This window comes from Rhipicephalus microplus, chromosome 6 (genome assembly GCF_043290135.1).
Source record: "Rhipicephalus microplus isolate Deutch F79 chromosome 6, USDA_Rmic, whole genome shotgun sequence".
Lineage (NCBI taxonomy): Eukaryota > Metazoa > Arthropoda > Arachnida > Ixodida > Ixodidae > Rhipicephalus > Rhipicephalus microplus.
In genome coordinates this window covers 90,362,690-90,380,717 of record NC_134705.1, presented here as the reverse complement: position 1 = coordinate 90,380,717, position 18,028 = coordinate 90,362,690, and the positions used below count along the sequence as shown (strand labels likewise).

The following is an 18,028-nucleotide window of genomic DNA, read 5'->3' as shown; positions in this document are numbered from 1 at the left end:
AAAAGAAAGGTGGGAGAAGAAGAAAAAAAGAAGCAAAAAAGAACGTCACAAGCACCGAACTACAGCAGTAACGTGTTGCTGGACTGGTCGCCCGTGCTTGCTAAGCACGCTTCAAAGCTTCTTTCGTTTTCCATGCTTACTTTACAGGCATCTGGCAGTAATGAGCGGTTCTCCAGCGCTTCTGTGTCCTTTCTTTACATTTCAAGCGTTGCGTCAGCATTAACATAGCAGGTGCACTAACAACTGAAGAATACTTTCTTTGTAGTCGGAGCGGTACCTTTGCTCTCGCAGTTGAGCTAGCATACACCGCGGATGCGCAATTTTGCTCTTTTGCCTCCCATGGCATTTCACGGCATTGTTATCGGGGCATCGTTCTGACCAAAGGAACGGGCAGGATTTCTGTATACGTCGGTTTTTCTATCGGCGAGGCAGGATGATACGGAGCACTGAGATTCATTATGTTCCATGCCGTGGCAGCTTTTCAAAAGACTAGCTCCGGAGTCCCAAAAGCAAGAAACTATGCACCCTGGATTTCCTTTGATGCATGCAGATTGATTTTACCGACGGCCAGAGCGGCGTTTCTCTCAGAACAATCTGTCTTTTCATTCTCTCACCCCTCTATCTTCACAATGAGGCACGATATAGCGTGCAGGCCGCGGCCCCAATAAACAGGGCCTGTTTTCATGGCCCCCGGCATTTCGACGAAATAGCGACGTTCGTCTCAATCAACTTTACAATATCCTCAACGCGTCCCTACAAGAAAATTTCCTTCGGGCTGCCTCAGAAGCATAGTTTCCTGTATTTCACGTCAGAGAGACGCCATTGTGCAAACTTTTGCGAGGCAAGCTCGAAAGCGCGGATGCATTCTGAAAGGTTCGAAATGCATTTTCGACCGAGAAAGGCAAGGCTTTTCTGTAGGCGCACATGACTTGTGCGATATTTATAATCGTAGTGCTGTATGTATTTTTCCCATGCTTTGCATAATGCTCACATTATCTTTGTGGTTTTGAAGAGGCAGTCAACTAGGGATATGTAGCTTGAGTTCAACCGTGCAGCACGATAACACTTGTTAAATTTTGTCAGTGCTCGACATAAAGAGGTCGTGAAGTGACGGAACCGTTCTATCGGTGTACGAGTCTGGATGGCAAGCTTGAGCATTTCTTCGTGAAACAATAAAGTTGATATAATAATTCATCTATCTATCTATCTATCTATCTATCTATCTATCTATCTATCTATCTATCTATCTATCTATCTATCTATCTATCTATCTATCTATCTATCTATCTATCTATCTATCTATCTATCTATCTATCTATCTATCTATCTATCTATCTATCTATCTATCTATCTATCTATCTATCTATCTATCTATCTATCTATCTATCTATCTATCTATCTATCTATCTATCTATCTATCTATCTATCTATCTATCTATCTCCAGACCATTGCGCCGTTCTGCCGCTTCCTTAATCATTCCATTCATTCAGTACATATAATATGTTAATGTACTGCCACATGTCTATGAGAAACATGAGTAGCAAAAGATGAACAACATAGCATGCATGTTATGTACGTCACAATATGAGTGGCATAAATGATAAATGATATCACGCGTATGATGTTAAAACATCATGGACGTTTTGTTAACAAACCATACACCATGATTCGCAGGCATGACTTATATATGTCGTGCGTTATTATATTATTCACGTGGTATTCATGTCATATGTGTCATGGTATGAATATCATCAATAAGGAGGTACCATAGCAAACGTACGTTCAACTGAGATGTCAGGGTATGCAAAACACGAATCTCATGCATGCCATGGCATGCGCCTATACTAGCTCACGTGACACTAGGACAGACTAATGTGGCTACGCCGGCTGAAGTTGACCAGTGCTAGATAATGCTGATTATTCACTCTTATAAAGACGCAATCAAACAACACGTGTGTAACTGGTACGATATTGTTAATTTATTATAACTATGTTATTTTTCTTTACCTCGAACTTAATAATTATTCCCCCTTCCTTTTTTCGTTATCCCATATTCATTGAAATGTGCCTCGTATGTAATCTTTGCTTATAAGCGCAACTTCTTTTTGGAGTTCCATATTTTAATTTATACGCCGTCTAACGTAAGGCTGTGGGTCGTACCTACGGCTGCGCATTTCATGTGCTAACATACCTCCTCATCCCAGTTCACTCAAGGAATTATGAAGAGCTCAATGCTTCAGTCGCTCTTCTTTGAATGACGTTCACGCTATAACCATTCTTGTTAGAAAATTTCGTATCCAGATTTTTTTCTTTTGTTTAGGGTGATACACTTACGGGGCTTCACTGGCGCCGGCGTTTGCGAGATTCGTGCGAGACCCCGAGAGCGTCTCTTGAGAAACCCACATGACCACGCGACTAGCGAAAGCGAATAGAACAAGGGAAAGGCGGGGAAGTTAACCAGAAATTGGGGCATCCGGTTTGCTACCCGGCACTAAGGAAAAGGGAAATTCAAAAGAAAAATGAGAAAGAAAGCGAAGAACAAAATAGAAGCGCAAAACTAAAAAAAGAAAGAGTGGTGGTGCTATAAACTATTCAATAGGCCACTACCACGCAAAAAGTTTAATAAGGCCTTCACCGATTTTCCGTGCAATGCAGCGTGACTAGCTGGCTATAACGCCACATCACGACGCCACAGATAGGCACACTTTGTGACAGAATCATGATGCCACACGATTACGTGACATCACACGACGCGGACACCGATTGGCATCACTGATCGGTGAAATGTGCGCCGATTGCCGTGACAGTTCAATATTTCGTGGTGAGCCGAAAGCTTGAAGGGGGAGGGGGAGGTACAATGGTATAGACTGAAAAAATCAAGCCAATTTACTGCGTGCCTCTCATACGGCGGATCACCGACCGTCAGCTATCGCGTTTGATGAGGCATTTCAGGCTTTCGCCTTAAAATGACATGAAAAATGTCGCAGCTTTGCCGCAAAGGCGAAGCAATGAACGCGATAGCAACACATTAGAAGGTCACGCGCAGAATGGCAAGCAGATCGAAGCGTGCCCCACATTTTTCATGCACAAACGACACTGAAACGTACTCTCAGTTCAGATGAACGCGAATAAGCATCTCAGTTTTTACTTCGCTGTGTCTGGAAAGCACGCCCTTTTCGCAAACAGAGACTGTGCAACGATTGCAGTGACCTTTGTGCGCCCTGTAGCTGACAGAATCGTTCCAGTGAAAACCCAACGCCCGCCAAACTGTATGATCCTCTCCACCGGGAGATAAGGGCGCACGAGAGATCGTCCACTCTCCTCTTCTCTGTGGGTTAAAGTACGCGTGAGAGATAAGAGCCGCCGCGCGCTCATTGCGACATCTTCCTAATAATGCTGAAAACACGATGGTTCCCCGCTCCCCCCCCCCCCCCCCCCCCGAAATTCCCGGCAACAGCGGTGAATGGTACATATAAATAGCTCGCCGTTTGAACGTTCAAGGCGCTGCTTCACAGTGGCTCAGTGGTTATCGCCTCGCATTGACGACTCCAGGGGTCCTACGTTCGATTCCTTGCGCCGGAGTCTTCTTCTGGATTTTAAAAACTTCAAAACTTCCACGCAAGAATTGTGGTCTGTCTGTCTGTCTGTCTGTCGGTATATTTGCCTGTATGTACGCCGTAACGATGCCCCCAAACGATACCTCAAACGGCCAGCCCCATCCGCAGCCCCCACCAATATTGCTCAAGTTTCAGCGTTCATACTTGTGCGACTGTTAATTAAGAAGCAATTATTGCGCATATCTGAGGCACCATAACAACACGTCAATATTTTGTATGTTCGTCCTTATACTAGAGAAGGCATACACAAGTAATTTAAAAGGACCGTAGCCTTTATGACGCTTCGCTGACGATGCAACCCGATGCTCAAAAAGGCAAGTGTTTCCAACAAGTTTGCTAAGACAACACGGTGGTGGCACTTGCCCGTCGCTTTGCATTCTACAACTTACCACCTCCAAGACAGGCGCGCATGCATTCCTTTCGTTTTCGAAGATAACCGCCAGATAGCGCTCGCGTCTACGTGCCTCAATGCCCTCGTTTGCCTTCGCTACAACCTAACACAGCCAAACGCAGCACCTCCAGAATACAATTCACCAATTTTTTCGCGCAGAACCTCAAATAAATGTTTTGTTCACTCTCTCCAGACGCAAGACTATCGTCTTTCAACGACATTTGCAGTGAAGCATGCAGATACGATGCCAATTTTTTTTCTTTCTTGCGTTTTCATATATATAGATACGTGTACATACACGTGAGTGACGGCGACGCCGGCGGCAAAGTTCAGCCAAGAGTGTCGATATAATTGCTATTGCAATAATATTTATAGAAAACATTCAAAAGAAACATTCTCTAGTATGTACAATGTGTCACACGATATTTGCCAGCTGTTCGGGCTTAACGAGTGATGAACATAATAATAATAATAATATCTGGGGTTTAACGTTCGAAAACCACAATACCATTACGAGAGACGCCTAGGTAGAGGACTCCAAGAATTTTGACTACCTGGGTATCTCTAACGTGCCCCTAAATCTTAGTGCACGAGCCTCAAACATTTTCACCTGTATCGAAAACGCAGCGGCTACATGACGAGGGACGGAATGCCGCCAATACAGAGAGACGGAAAATGTATTCCAGGAGTCGAAGCTTTCCGTCGTTTCAACTGGCTTCGAGGATTACGTCACGGGAACAGTGAATTACGAGCAGTCCGCGAGGAAAGCTGACGGGGCTCGATCTGAGAGAAATGGTGTTCTGTTTCGCTCGCACCTCAAAAGTTTTAGGAGTTAGATCTAGCTCCGCTTGGTGTATGCAAGATTTTTACAGTCCTATTTTATCCCCAATTCCTGGTGATTTCTACGAATAGGAAGCAATAAACTTTGAGGAAATCGTTGAACGTATGGTGGGTGTAAAATAAACTTACGGCTGGGCTGTCATTACACCACACACAGTACGAACACATTTACATCGCGGCACTGCTTAAGATCCGGTGCAAGCTTATTACATAAGCTGATCTGATTACAAGGAAATATAAAAATAAGAAAGAAAATAATACTCTAGAAGCAACGTTTTCCAACATGCATATATATTTATGCTTTGTTGCTTATATATATATATATATATATATATATATATATATATATATATATATATATATGTATATATATATATTATTAGCATCAGTGAACACTGCTTGCTATCTTCTGAACTATTTTGTCTAGCTTCGGCACGAATTATGCGAAAATCCCGATAAAAATGAAAATTTTCATATAATGTACGGAACGTGTTGAGTCGGGGGCCTTCACTAGGGTAAACAGAAAATTCTGACTGCCCCCCCCCCCACCACCGTAATTTTTTAGGGGCGGAGCTCCTTAGGGTCGAGCCGTGTCCCCCGTCCGTCGGCGTGACACGCTATGGATATCCGTATCCATATGAAATTCCATACAATTACCATATTAATAGCCATATAGATATTCATATGGATAACCATATAGATAACTATATGAATACACATGTGAATACCCGTATAAACATTTCGATACCATAAGCGCATTGTGGTTAATAAACAACTTTTTACATACTCTACAAACGTCACGTCTTTGCATGATGACGTGGTCTGCTCGTCATCATTCACTTCGTGGATATGCTGTGAATATTTTTTTCACGGTTGCACTTTTCGTGTGATAATAAATATTTACGAGTCTTGACAGTGACCAAGAGTTGCCACGCATGCCCTATCACACACCCTCCACGCAAGCTTTATCGCAAGAAAACAATTCCTGGGTATAGCGCTGTGTTAAGCTAGGGGTTGAATATGATAGAGCAAACATTGAAATAAGTCATAACTTACAAAAAAAATAAGAGAGTCGTATACTTAGTGTAAATTAGTTTGAACCGCAATTACACTTTAGAAAGCAACCAGATTATGCGGGTTGCGGCCCTTGATGGATCACATTCAAACCACGAATTTATTTCAACCGCATCATCAGCGCGCGGTAAACGAACGGCGAAAACGCACATAAGAGGAATACAACTGGCGCCAGCGCCCCTCTCAGATCCATGAGTGTTTCATTGCACCCGCAGTGCATACAAAACCTGTAACGTAATATTAATCGTCGAGGTTTAAAACCACCACGTGATTATGAGAGACGCCGTCGTGGAGGGCTCTGGAAAATTCGAACATCCGGTGTTCTTCAACGTTCAGCTAAATTTAAGTTCACGATCCTCGAGCATTTTTTTGCTCGCACCGAAAATGCAACCGTCAAGGCCGGGATTCGAGCCCGCGACCTGGGGTTCAGCAGTCGAGTGCCATTGCTGCGAACACCACGGCATGTGGGTCACATTCTCATACAATGAGACTTGGTCGCCCTTGTGTCGCTTCTTGTGACGTATCACGGTTCCAATGTTGAGGCAACTGCTTCCCTGCCTTTACTCTACCAGCCAATAAGAACACCTTAAAAAACAATGTAACAACAATATTTCGAAACTATCGTGATGATCGTGATGATCATAATGTTGTATATGATTTCCTATTTTCGTCTGTCAGTGAATGACCCCCCATGGGGGTTTGATTGGTAACGTGGAGAGGGAAAAAATAATTGATACATATGAGCTTTCGTATTGATATAAATACACATCCCATAGCAGGTGAATAGCTTTTCATGGCACTTGTGTTGCGAGGTACGCAGCTTTTCCTTCGCGCACACAGGACAACCGGCGCGAGTAGCGTGCTGCCTCACGACTACACCCTGGTTATTTTTGTTGTTGTTCCCCTATTGTTAGTGGCGCATACCCACTGTGGGGGATTGGCCAAGAATCGAGTGGTTTCAACATTTACTGTTCATATTTGGAATGATGGAGGTTTAACAGAAAGATTACCGATAGCCTAGGAAAGTGTGGTGCTCAATGTAATGCATACAAATATTTACATAAACCTGGTTAATGGGCACCACGCACCACATCGTACGTTCACGGGCTTGTTTTCTTAGTTATGTGTTGTTAGAATGTTTTTTTTTATTGCACCTAATTCGTGCAAAAGCCCAGAACAGGGCTGCGCTAATCTAAAACCACACACACACACACAAAAAAAACCCATGATGCTTTATGCCTTCGCCCACAATTACCCAAAGCAAAATTCATCTTTTTTTTCTACTCAGACAATTGTATTGATACTTATTGAGGAAAGGTCATTCTTTTTTTTTATTCGTTCCGTGCTTATTGCGTAAGAAATAGGCGATTCAAACAAACTTGGACAACAATTTGTGGCCACTCTCAGACCGCAACGTTACCTTGGTTGATTCTGTGCCTCCTGCCCGATTCATGACGCCCTGATGCGCAATGTTACAGCAACACTTGCTGTGGACTTCCACAGGATGGCCACCTCCACGCGACAGACCTCAGGTTTGGCTGACCACCAGACCTTGCTTAGTAGGTTCATACAGCGTTCCTCAATTTGCTGTTAGACTTAACTGCGAATATATTGCGACTTGAATGACGAGTTGCTCGCAATGTAGTCCATTCACAAGATATATTCACAACAGAGGTGGTGGGGCTGACCGCTTCAGCTCGGAGCCCGAGCCGAGAGAGGTTGTCGTCCTCTTCGTCGGGTGGCCCTGCGCGCGGTTCAAGAGGCTGGCGATACGCCTGTCGCATAATTCGCGGCGGCAGATGTGCGTGCCATCTCGGCGCATCTAGATGTACATTTTGTAGCAATATTATGAGTTACAGATTTGGGTGGCGGTGGCGGTGAGGTGAAAGAGGGTTCAGCTTAAATTCAGGACGACGCAGCGAGCAATGGAAAGAAAAATGGTAGGTGTAACCTTCAGAGACAAGAACAGAGCAGAGAGGATTAGGGGCAAACGGGGATTAAGGATATCATAGTTGAAATAAAGAAGAGGAACTGGACATGGGCTGGGCATGTAGCGCGTAGACAGAACCGCTGGTCATTTAACTAACTGGATTCCCTGAGAAGGCAAGTGGGTTAGAAGGAGCCAGAAGGTTAGGTGGGCAGATGAGATTAAGAAGTTTGCGGGTATAAATTGGCAGCAGCAAGCACGGGACCGGGTTAACTGGCGGAACATGGGAAAGGCCTTTGTCCTGCAGTGGACAACGTCAGGCTGATGATGATGATGATGATGATGATGATGGCATCCTACTCAAGACGCCCGGTATCGGCCTAATAAATCGTGTGTTTTGCCAAATCAACTCTGATGTTTCACTCCCTAAATTAAAAGACTTTTTTCTTGTGAATGAGTCTACAGCAAATAAATCATAGGCTAATTTTTATCACTACACCATTGTTTTTTGCATTGTTCTACTTGTATGCAATCGGTGTGAAGTACATTTACGTGACCTGAATGTGTATTTTTTTCTAATATGGTTGCCTTTTTTTTTATTTCGATTGTGTATCTTCATGCATATAGTGTACCCCTATAGCTTTGTTCGTGCCTTTTATTGCATGTTTTTTTTTAATTTTTTGTCCGGCTTAGTATTCTCTGCTATGTTCAACATCAAGGTATCGATTGATAATTGGAGTTTAACGTCCCAAAACCACCATATGATTATGAGAGACGCCGTAGTGGAGGGCTCCGGAAATTTTGACCACTCGGGGCTCTTTAACGTGCACCCAAATCTGAGCACACGGGCCTACAACATTTCTGCCTCCATCGGAAATGCAGCCGCCGCAGCCGGGATTTGATCCCGCGACCTGCGGGTCAGCAGCCGAGTACCTTAGCCACTATAACACTGCGGCGGGGCCTCGTCAAGGTATCATTATCATTTTTTATGCGATTATTTATTCCCCTTCCTATAAGTTTCCTCAGGTCTCTTAAAGCTGTTTTTGGCACCTTTTTTTTTTTTGCCTGGGGGCACCCTCAAGATTTTACGCTAGTAAAAAATAAAGTACAAAGTAGAAAGTTCAAAGATACGCTGCTCTAGAATATGCGCCAGTCGTACGAGTATTTATAAACTGTTTTTCTAATTAACCGATGCCCTCTCGGTCATTGGCTTGTAGGCGACCAGCCGTTCCTCATATATCAATCTGATCTTTTATCGAGTTTGCTTGTCATCTAGTGTTGCCCCATTTGATTGTCGCCTTCTTTGTTTCTGCACGACCATCGTGTTTGCGTGTAGCAACAGAAGTGTCGGGTCGCTAAGCACGCGGGTTCGATTCCCGGCAGGGACCGAGGAAAATGATTCGGCAGATCCACGCAGTGAAAATGCTGAAGATGGAGCGAAGCCTCATCGACGAAATGATGAAATATTATGACGAATGTTCATGAAGATGCTTATTTGCGGTCTATTCTAAAAATATATGGCCCCTTAGTACGCTCTATAGATGGTGTGGCGCACAGATGTTTCGCATTTGCTCTTCGAATAACGACGACGACGAGTCTCGACGACAACGGTCCGACATCTAGAAGTCCTAAGGAGCTTCGCTCCTAAAAAACGTGAAGAGGGAGCAATGCGTAATGCGGAAGAAATTAAAAAAAGCGGCATATTTCCGGCACGCCGACGCCAATCTTCGGTGTGCCTTCGTTTTTGCCGGCAGAAGAAGGGCTTCTATTTTTTTCAGTATGCGTATTTATGACACCGAGTGGGCATTATGCATAAAGGTAGGCTTATGAATAAAGCTAGTCATAGCACAGACCTTTACATGCGAGTCGGCGTAAAAAACATTGAGTGGATAATGGTGAGTGGAGAGACGTGATTCGAGTACAGCCAATCCCCTCGATAACGAAATCACCCGGGGGAGCGATTTGGGCGTGTTATCGTCATTGTCGCGAAAATAAAACTGAATACAGCGCACAACCAAAATTTACTTAAAGAAGGCAGCCAATCTCGCTCTGCTTCACGTTTATTTGAAGGAGCTTGACGGCTCGAGCCTCGCAGCCTAATGAGCTTTGCATAGCTTCGTCGTCGTCGTCGTGGGCGCCAAGGAAAGTGTGAGCAATGTCAAAAGCGTCAAGATCTTCGCACAACATTGCTTGCCTTTCTTATATTTTGTTGCTTTCCCCGCTCTCATCGTCTTCCTGATATCATTCGCGCACATTTCTGATGATAGCGTCGATATCGCGCGGCGGCAAGAAGTTAGTAGACAGTCTGTAGGTGTGACGTCACTGTCTCAGGGGTATTACCACTTAAAAATTCCTGTGTCAATTGACTTAGTTGCCAACAGAGACGTGAGCAAGAAACTGCTCTCAGCCAAGAAAAAGTAAGTCTTGCTGCTATTATCATCACCCGACGGAGCATTAAAAGCAATGGTCGTACCACTCAGAGTCGCCGTTAGCGGAGATTGACGGATAATCGCAAAAAAAAAAGAAGAACACTTACGAATACACACAACAAAATGAGCGCTTGACGAAATGAGTCCTGTTTCACATAAAGAAGACTTGCATAGTGCAATGGCAATTGTCAATTCGTACAGCGGCATTGTTACCATGACGCGCGCCACTCTCGCTTTCTAACTATAGTTGTTGAATCAAAATGGTTATACAGTTCAGCATATGTTGTGACAATGATGCTGTGCCTTCGACGGCTTGTGCGAAGAGTGCCCCCCGAGAATAGATAAGTCGGGTATAGTAGCGCTTGATCAGTAATGCAATAGTCATCAGTTGTTATTGTCGTTGTCAATAGTCATCGTCAGTGGTCATCAGTTGTCAGTAGTCATTGTCGTTACACAGTGTCCTTAAGGTGCTACATAAGCAGTAACTACGGGGGCTTGAAAATCGAAGGCTTAGTTATGCAAATTAAAAAAAAGTACACTGCCTTCTGTGCACTCAATTTGGACCAATGAATTTTATGATGTCAGTGCACGCGTTCAATTTAGAGAGCATTGTCTTCAGAAAGGGAAAGTTGCCGCATTTTGTTTATTGCATTCACTGCGCAAAACAAAAGGATACAACCTGCTCCTGCAAATCACATTCATCGCAACAGATCCCTTTCGACGAGATTTGCTTCGTAACCTCGTCTACGCACGAGAAAAAAAAAAAAACCACACACACCCACACACGCTCACCTGCAAAAAGCCAAAACGCACGACACGGCGCCCCGAGCACTGACCGGCGAAAGGCGCCCACGCGTCCCAGCCCCGCATCCCACACACGCACGCACGCACGCACCCGGGCTTCAAGGACTCACCGATGGTGGTGAGCACCGTGGTGGCGAAGTAGAATGCCCCGGTGAACTTCCACTGAGTGCCGGCCCGGTGGGGCACCATTTTGATGACCACCGTCTGCCAGATCTTGCGGTCGTCGGCGCTGATGTTGTACTTGCGCACCAGCATGTCCTCGATGTACGTCAGTGCCCCGTGCTGCTTGCCCTCGTGGTCCGACTCGAGCGCGTCGAAGATGGCCGCGCCGACGAGCAGATACGTGAAGGTGCACACGATCAGCGAGAGCGTGCGCACGTTTTGCCGCTTCATGGAGGCAGCGCGGCGCCCGCGCGGCGCTCGGCGTCAGCGCTAGCGGCGCGGCGACGACCGGGTGGCGCATCGTGGCTCGCCGCCGACGTCGGGCATGACGCGCGGCCCTCTAGGCCTAACCGAAACCCCCCTCACTGACTCCGAAACCGGCGAGGTCCGTTAAAAAAACTCCCTAAAAAAACGCAGGATGCGAGCGCCGTCTGTTTCCCCTATTAATCCCTTCGCTCGCCGCTTGGAGGCCGCCACTGCCGTCGCCAACCGCTTGGCCCGCTGCGGTCGCTAACACGGTCTCGCGAGCACGCCCCACCCAAAACTGTATTCTCCCTTCCTCGGCAAAGCGTTCCGTGGCAAGCTGAGCACAGTGACAGCAGTGAAATTCAAACGAGTATGACACGCCGCCCGAAGGGCACATCGTGCAACCGTGAGAAACATCCATGTCGTTTCGATACGCATTCTAACGCGGAGTAAGAGGGATTCATCCGAGCGGTCCGGAACGTCACACCTGTCTCCTCCTCCTCCTGCTCGTACTTGGCCGCTCAGTCACTGACTCCATCACTCCACTTAACCGATCGATTCGAAGACCCGCGCGACGACGTCACGCCACGTGTTCCGTCGACGACGCAGTTGGGCCCCCAAAAGCAGCACTATTTTATCCTCCTCCTAATCCATTCAACACTTCGGAGTGCGCGTTTCCCGGTCAAAGTTTCTTCCCATTTGGTCACTGTGTGCGCGCTTTTCAATGGTTTCGCTTTTGCAGTGGCGACAAAAGTAGACGGGTTTTGAAAGACGCCTAAACAAGCGGTGGCGCAGCACTTCTTTGCATACCCTGACGCGCGGAGGATTCCGGGAATACGCAGGGACTTCGATGTGCTCTTTGAATTCGGTAACTCGCCACGCTAGAATATTTTTAACTTCCGTAAATACTGGGCCAGTTTGTTTTTAATAAACTATCCCACTCAGTCGACAGCACGCCGGGAGCATTGGGTTGAAGAAAAAGTTAAGCCGGGCAGTCTTGCCAGTGCGTATGCACTTGTCGTTCAAGTTGTGTTTATGGCGATAACTTTTACTGAACGCTCAGAGAGAGAGTGAGATAAATAGAGAGGAAAAGCAGGGAGGTTAACCAAGCTTGGCTCAGTTGGCTACCCTACTCTCGAGGTGGGGGAAAGGGGGAATAATAGAAATTAATGAGATAGATCAGAATAAGAGTAAGAAAGGGAAGGATGAAGAGTCAGTTCGAGACTACACAGCACGGTTTCACGTTGTTATTTCACAAGTGCTCTTGAAGTATAGTGGTCTTTAAGAAGCACAAGAGGGCTTTCGTGGCTTTGCGCGTATGCGAATCCATCGGCCAAGGTCGCAGGATCTTCTTTTCTGTAAGCGGCCGTGAATCCAACTGACAGAGCTTGTCTTTTATATTACGTCATTCAGACTGGTATGGTGGGCAGTGGCATAAAATATGCTCAAGCATTTCCTCGCAGGCGCAGTTTCTGCATGCCGAACTGCTCGCCATTCCAAGGAGAGGAGAATACTGTCGCATTCGTAAATTCCACGCCCAACCTCATGCCACACAAAGTTTCAGCGCATCGTGGGAGCCCGGAAGGCAAACAAAGTTGCAAGTTTGGGTCGATCGAATACAGACACGTGTTGAAGATACCCGGTGTATTCCATTGTATGAGAGTTATACGGCGAGCGAGTGATTGTAGTCTCCTTGCAGCGTCCGTTCTCAAGAGTGGTATGGGCGTACGCAGGTCTTGGTCATGAGGCGATCGAGCAGCTCCATCCGTGCGGTCATTGCTGACGATTCCGCAATGACTCAGCAACTATTGAAATACAGCATCGTCACCTTCAATGAGCGCTTCGTGGTAGTCGTGCCTTATCTGATATACTGATTGTTCGTGAAGCCCGTGCTGCATAACGAATCGTAGTGCCTGTAAGGCTGAACTCGTGTCGCGAAAGATGACCCATTGGTCAGGCTGCTGCCGAAGAATGTACTTTACTGCAACTTGAAGCGCTGCGAGCTCTGCTGCTGTCGACGTCATGCTGTCAGAAAACTTGTATTGAAGCAACACATTACCCGATGGAACAACCACTGCTCCTGTACAGCTGCTGGAATCAGTGGAGGCATAGGTGGAAACATGTATGCGACCTAAGTACCTTTAGTCTAACAGACGCAAAGTCAATTGCTTCAGGGCAAGCGGTGACATGCGTGCCTTCTTAACGATTCCAGGAACCGATAAGCGCACGTCAGTTTGACGGAGACTCCATAACGCAGATGCTGGACGCATCACAAGTGTAAAGCCAGGCGGTAATAAATTCCCATTCTCCCATAGAGGGTAGAAGAGGGAGACGGGGAGGGCGAGTTTCTAAGCCATGGCAGAAAAAGGTAGACGTGTCGATGAGGACGCAAGAGCGGTGGACAAGACCACATAACTGCCGAAACTCGGTTTCTACCCGTATTCACGTGCCTACCTTCTTTTATCACTAATTCGCACCAACTAGCTATACCTTGTGATGTTCTAAGTTCGGAAACCAAACTAACAGTGCTACATTGAGGAGAGGAAATAAATCAAATCCTCATTTCTTTGGCCGAAACTTGAAAGCATATTTCAACACGCTTCATTCTAGTCTACAAAATGTACTCGGCAAACTTTCTGCATCTATGATTTGTGGCACTGCTTGGGTATGCGGCGCGAGAAGAGAAGGAGGAAATCCCTTCCCAGCCTTCACCAGGACATTTTGGGTGGCGAGAGGTGCGTGGGCTACATTGACTTCTCAGCCTTATCCAGCACCTCTGACGTCAACGCCGTCACTGCATTCGCGCACATTTCAACGAATCGGCGTAAGTTTCACGGCTGAAGAACTGCTCACTCATCAACATACGCTGTTAATCATGTCCCATTCAAAGTGGTAGCTATATACGGGACAATGGACAAATTGGTCTAGTGTCCCGGTTATCTATAGTGTTTTACTGGGAATATGATAAGAAGTGTACGTTCAGAACAGTCTGCGTAGTTAGTATAAAATGATGTGTTCTACGAGGGCTGCTAGAGTTGGTTTCGAATCCTGCTATGCTGCATACAAAGACAGAATACAGAGCCTACATTGTTGTTCCAGCGCGCGATGCTGTGGCTACCCGTATTCTTCTAGGGCGCATCTGAAAATTTATTCCTGGAGGGGGGAGAGGATTAGCCAGCCCTTTTTTTTGTATGGTCATACAGGTGGTTGTAGGTATGCGTGTTATATGCACATATAAAATGCAAGCACTTCAGGGGATTGGCAAGTGGTTTTGAACAGTCGAGTTGACCGTTACAGATGTAGTCACCGAATCTCGTGAGACTGCCGTGGTTATTGTCGTTGTATGGATGCTTTTCTTAAATAGAGACATTTTTTCTTCAATTCATACGTTAACGTGCTTTCAAAGTGCTTACACACACACACACACACACACACACACACGCACACACACACACACACACACACACACACACACACACACAGACACACACACACACACACACACACACACACACACACACACACACACACACACACACACACACACACACACCTTCATGCATTCGCTTAAGACAATTTTTTGAAGGTGAAAGGCTTACAATGGCTCTTTTTATACAGCGTGGCTTACGACGCGCACAAACGTCTATTTTCATTTTTGGGCACCTGAATACCACAAAAATCAAAGCGAACACCACGGTTTCTTAAAACCCTTGTGTTAATCATGCGAACAGCGCAGAGACAAAGTGAACATGCCGCTTGCGTCTCTTGGTCACCAAAATAACCAGGTTGCCACGTGACTATTCGTACAAGTAAATTTTCATTCAATGTCAAGTTCACATGATAGATGTAAGGCTTTAACTTTAATGCAAGAAGAAGATGTGCCTGCAGCGAGCAGCATCGCCAACGCCTGGCTCTCTCGGCTCGTGCTTCGGTTCGTTGCTGTGCCGATCGCTGAACGGTTCTTGACGCTGTCTCGTCGCTGGCTTTAACGGCTAATAAACCTCCTCACATTTGGTGGAAGGTGCTGTTAATCCCCGTTGCTACGCCCTGGAGCTGCGAAGCCGCACGCTACCACCTGTCATGACTGCCAACGCCACTACATCGACGCCATCGCTCCAGTTCAACTGCCCTGGCCATCCTAAACTACGGGAGCCGAAGGTCTTCAGCGGTGCGGATGGGACCGACGTCGAAGACTGGCTCGAGCACTACGAACTGGTGAGCGCCAACAATAAGTGGGATGAAGCCGACAAGCTGGGCCACGTGATATTTTATCTCACTGGCGTCGCCGAATTGTGGTTTAATAACCACAAACACAACATCCCCACATGGAGCGTCTTCAAGACGTCATGTGCTGAAGTGTTCGGTCGGCCGGCTGTCCGCAAGCAGAGGGCAGAACAGCGCTTGCGCGTTCGCTCTCAGCAGACTGGCGAGACCTTTACCAGTTATATTGAGGACGTCGTCGACCTTTGTCGACGTGTGAATGACACCATGACCGAATCTGACAAGGTCAAAAACATCCTGAAGGGCATCGACGACGGCGCATTTCAGATGCTCTTGGCAAGAAATCCAAGCACAGTTTCCGAAGTCGTCAGCTTGTGTCAGAGCTACGACGAGTTGAAGAAACAACGCACTCTGACTCGGCAGCCTCAGCATGGTGGTGAGTCACTGTCCAGTTTCGACACCCTGCCGGACAATTCACCACTGGTTCAACAAGTTCGAGCCTTCGTCCGTGAGGAAGTCGCCCGCCAACTTTCCCTTGTGCCCTTCACTCACGAGACCACCACCCGTCTACCTGCCCCGCTTCGCACTGCTATTTCGGAGGAGGTTGCCCAAGCTGTTCCTGTTGCGCACCACGAGCCGCCTCTATCCAGCCTTGCCCACTGCCAGCGTGCTGCTCAGCCGGTAGGCCCTCCTGTCGCCTATCCGCCAGCCGTTCAGCCTGTGGCCGCGCCCCTACCCTATGCAACGCAGCCTGTGGCTCCGCCTGTCGCCTTTTCGCAAGAGATGCAGCCCGTAGCCGCGCCGCTCACATATGCAGACGCTGTACGTAGGCTCCCGCAACCACCCTACACCACGCGCTCACAGCCCGCACACCCGGCTGCTTATACTGCACCTTGGGCGGCAGCACCAGTCGCCAATCCCTGGAGGACGCCCGATAACCGACCGATTTGCTACGCTTGCTTCACTCCCGGACACGTTGCTCGCTACTGCCGCCGTCGACCTCAGACGTTCGGCAACTATGCCTGGTCGTCGCATCCCGGCAGCCAACCTTTCGTCCAATACGGGCCGGTCTCGCCACCTCGCTATGCGCCTACTGACCACCTTGACTTCCAGCCGCAACGCGCACCCTCTCCTCGTCGGCGATCGCCCTCACCCATGCGTCGCCGGCCCGGACCCTCCGACCAGGAAAACTAAGCAACGCAGTTCAAGAGGCAAGAACTGCGCCGTTTTCGAACTGTCTAAGCCCTCGCTCCTCTCCTGCTAACGTGGTCGCAGTAACTGTTGAAGGTTATTGTACTTTCGCCCTTGTGGACACTGGTGCCGCTGTTTCTGTTATTGCCGCTAATCTCTGCCGTTTATTACGCAAAGTAACGACGCCGCTTTCGGGACTGTCACTTCACACCACAAGCGCACAGCAAGTAACGCCTCTCGCAGCCTGCACTGCAAGAGTCTCCATCGAAGGCATTCTTTACATCGTGGAGTTTATTGTTCTTCCTGTCTGTTCGCATGACGTCATCCTCGGGTGGGACTTCCTATCCCGCCATAATGCCGTCATTGACTGCGCACGCGCCGAAGTTGAGTTTTCGCCCTTGTGTGATTTCCCATTACTGGACGCTCCTCATCAGCCGCCGAAGTTGCTCGTTCATGAAGATACCGATATTCCGCCTGGAAATTTCGCCCTTGTTCCCGTTTCATGCAACGCCTACACTGACGCTACAGTTCTTTTTATGCCTTCCGATATCTTCAAATGTCGTCGAGCTTTGGCGCTGCCTTTCGCAACAATTGACCTTGCCGCCGGAAGAAGCAACATGTTCGTAAGGAATCCGCTTTCCACACCTGTCACATTGCTTGCGGGGGAATGTCTCGGCCGCGTGCAGGATCTCGACCCTTCATTTTTGTTTGATGTCCCGGACGACTACTGCGACCACCCAAAAGCACTGTCGGCACTCGGGGAGTCGTCCAATAATACGTTTTCAAGCGCCATCGCCGACACTCTCACTCCCACCGAACATGCCGACCTGCTGGATCTTCTCCATGAGTTCAGGAGTTCGTTCGATGTGTCGCAACCTCAACTGGGCCGCACATCACAAGTCAAACATCATGTTGACACCGGCCTACACCAGCCATTACGTCAAAGACCATACCGTGTCTCCGCTGAAGAGCGCCGCGTCATCAACGATCAAGTCGAAGATATGCTTCGTAGAGACGTCATTCGACCATCTCACAGTCTCTGGGCGTCTCCCGTCGTCCTGGTGCGTAAGAAAGACGGATCTATCCGATTTTGCGTGGACTATCGTCGTTTGAATAAGATAACCC

General features: G+C 47.4%; 1 protein-coding gene across 1 annotated transcript in view; it reads right to left on the bottom strand.

Moving 5' to 3' along the window:
• LOC119168545 (two pore potassium channel protein sup-9) overlaps positions 1-11,584 on the bottom strand; it is a 66,121-nt gene extending 54,537 nt beyond the window's left edge. The window contains exon 1 of the mRNA XM_037419942.2: positions 11,194-11,584. Coding sequence (XP_037275839.1) covers positions 11,194-11,476 — 283 coding nt within the window. The 5' untranslated portion in view covers positions 11,477-11,584. The remainder of the gene's footprint in view (positions 1-11,193) is intronic.
• Between the last annotated feature and the right edge of the window lie 6,444 nt (positions 11,585-18,028).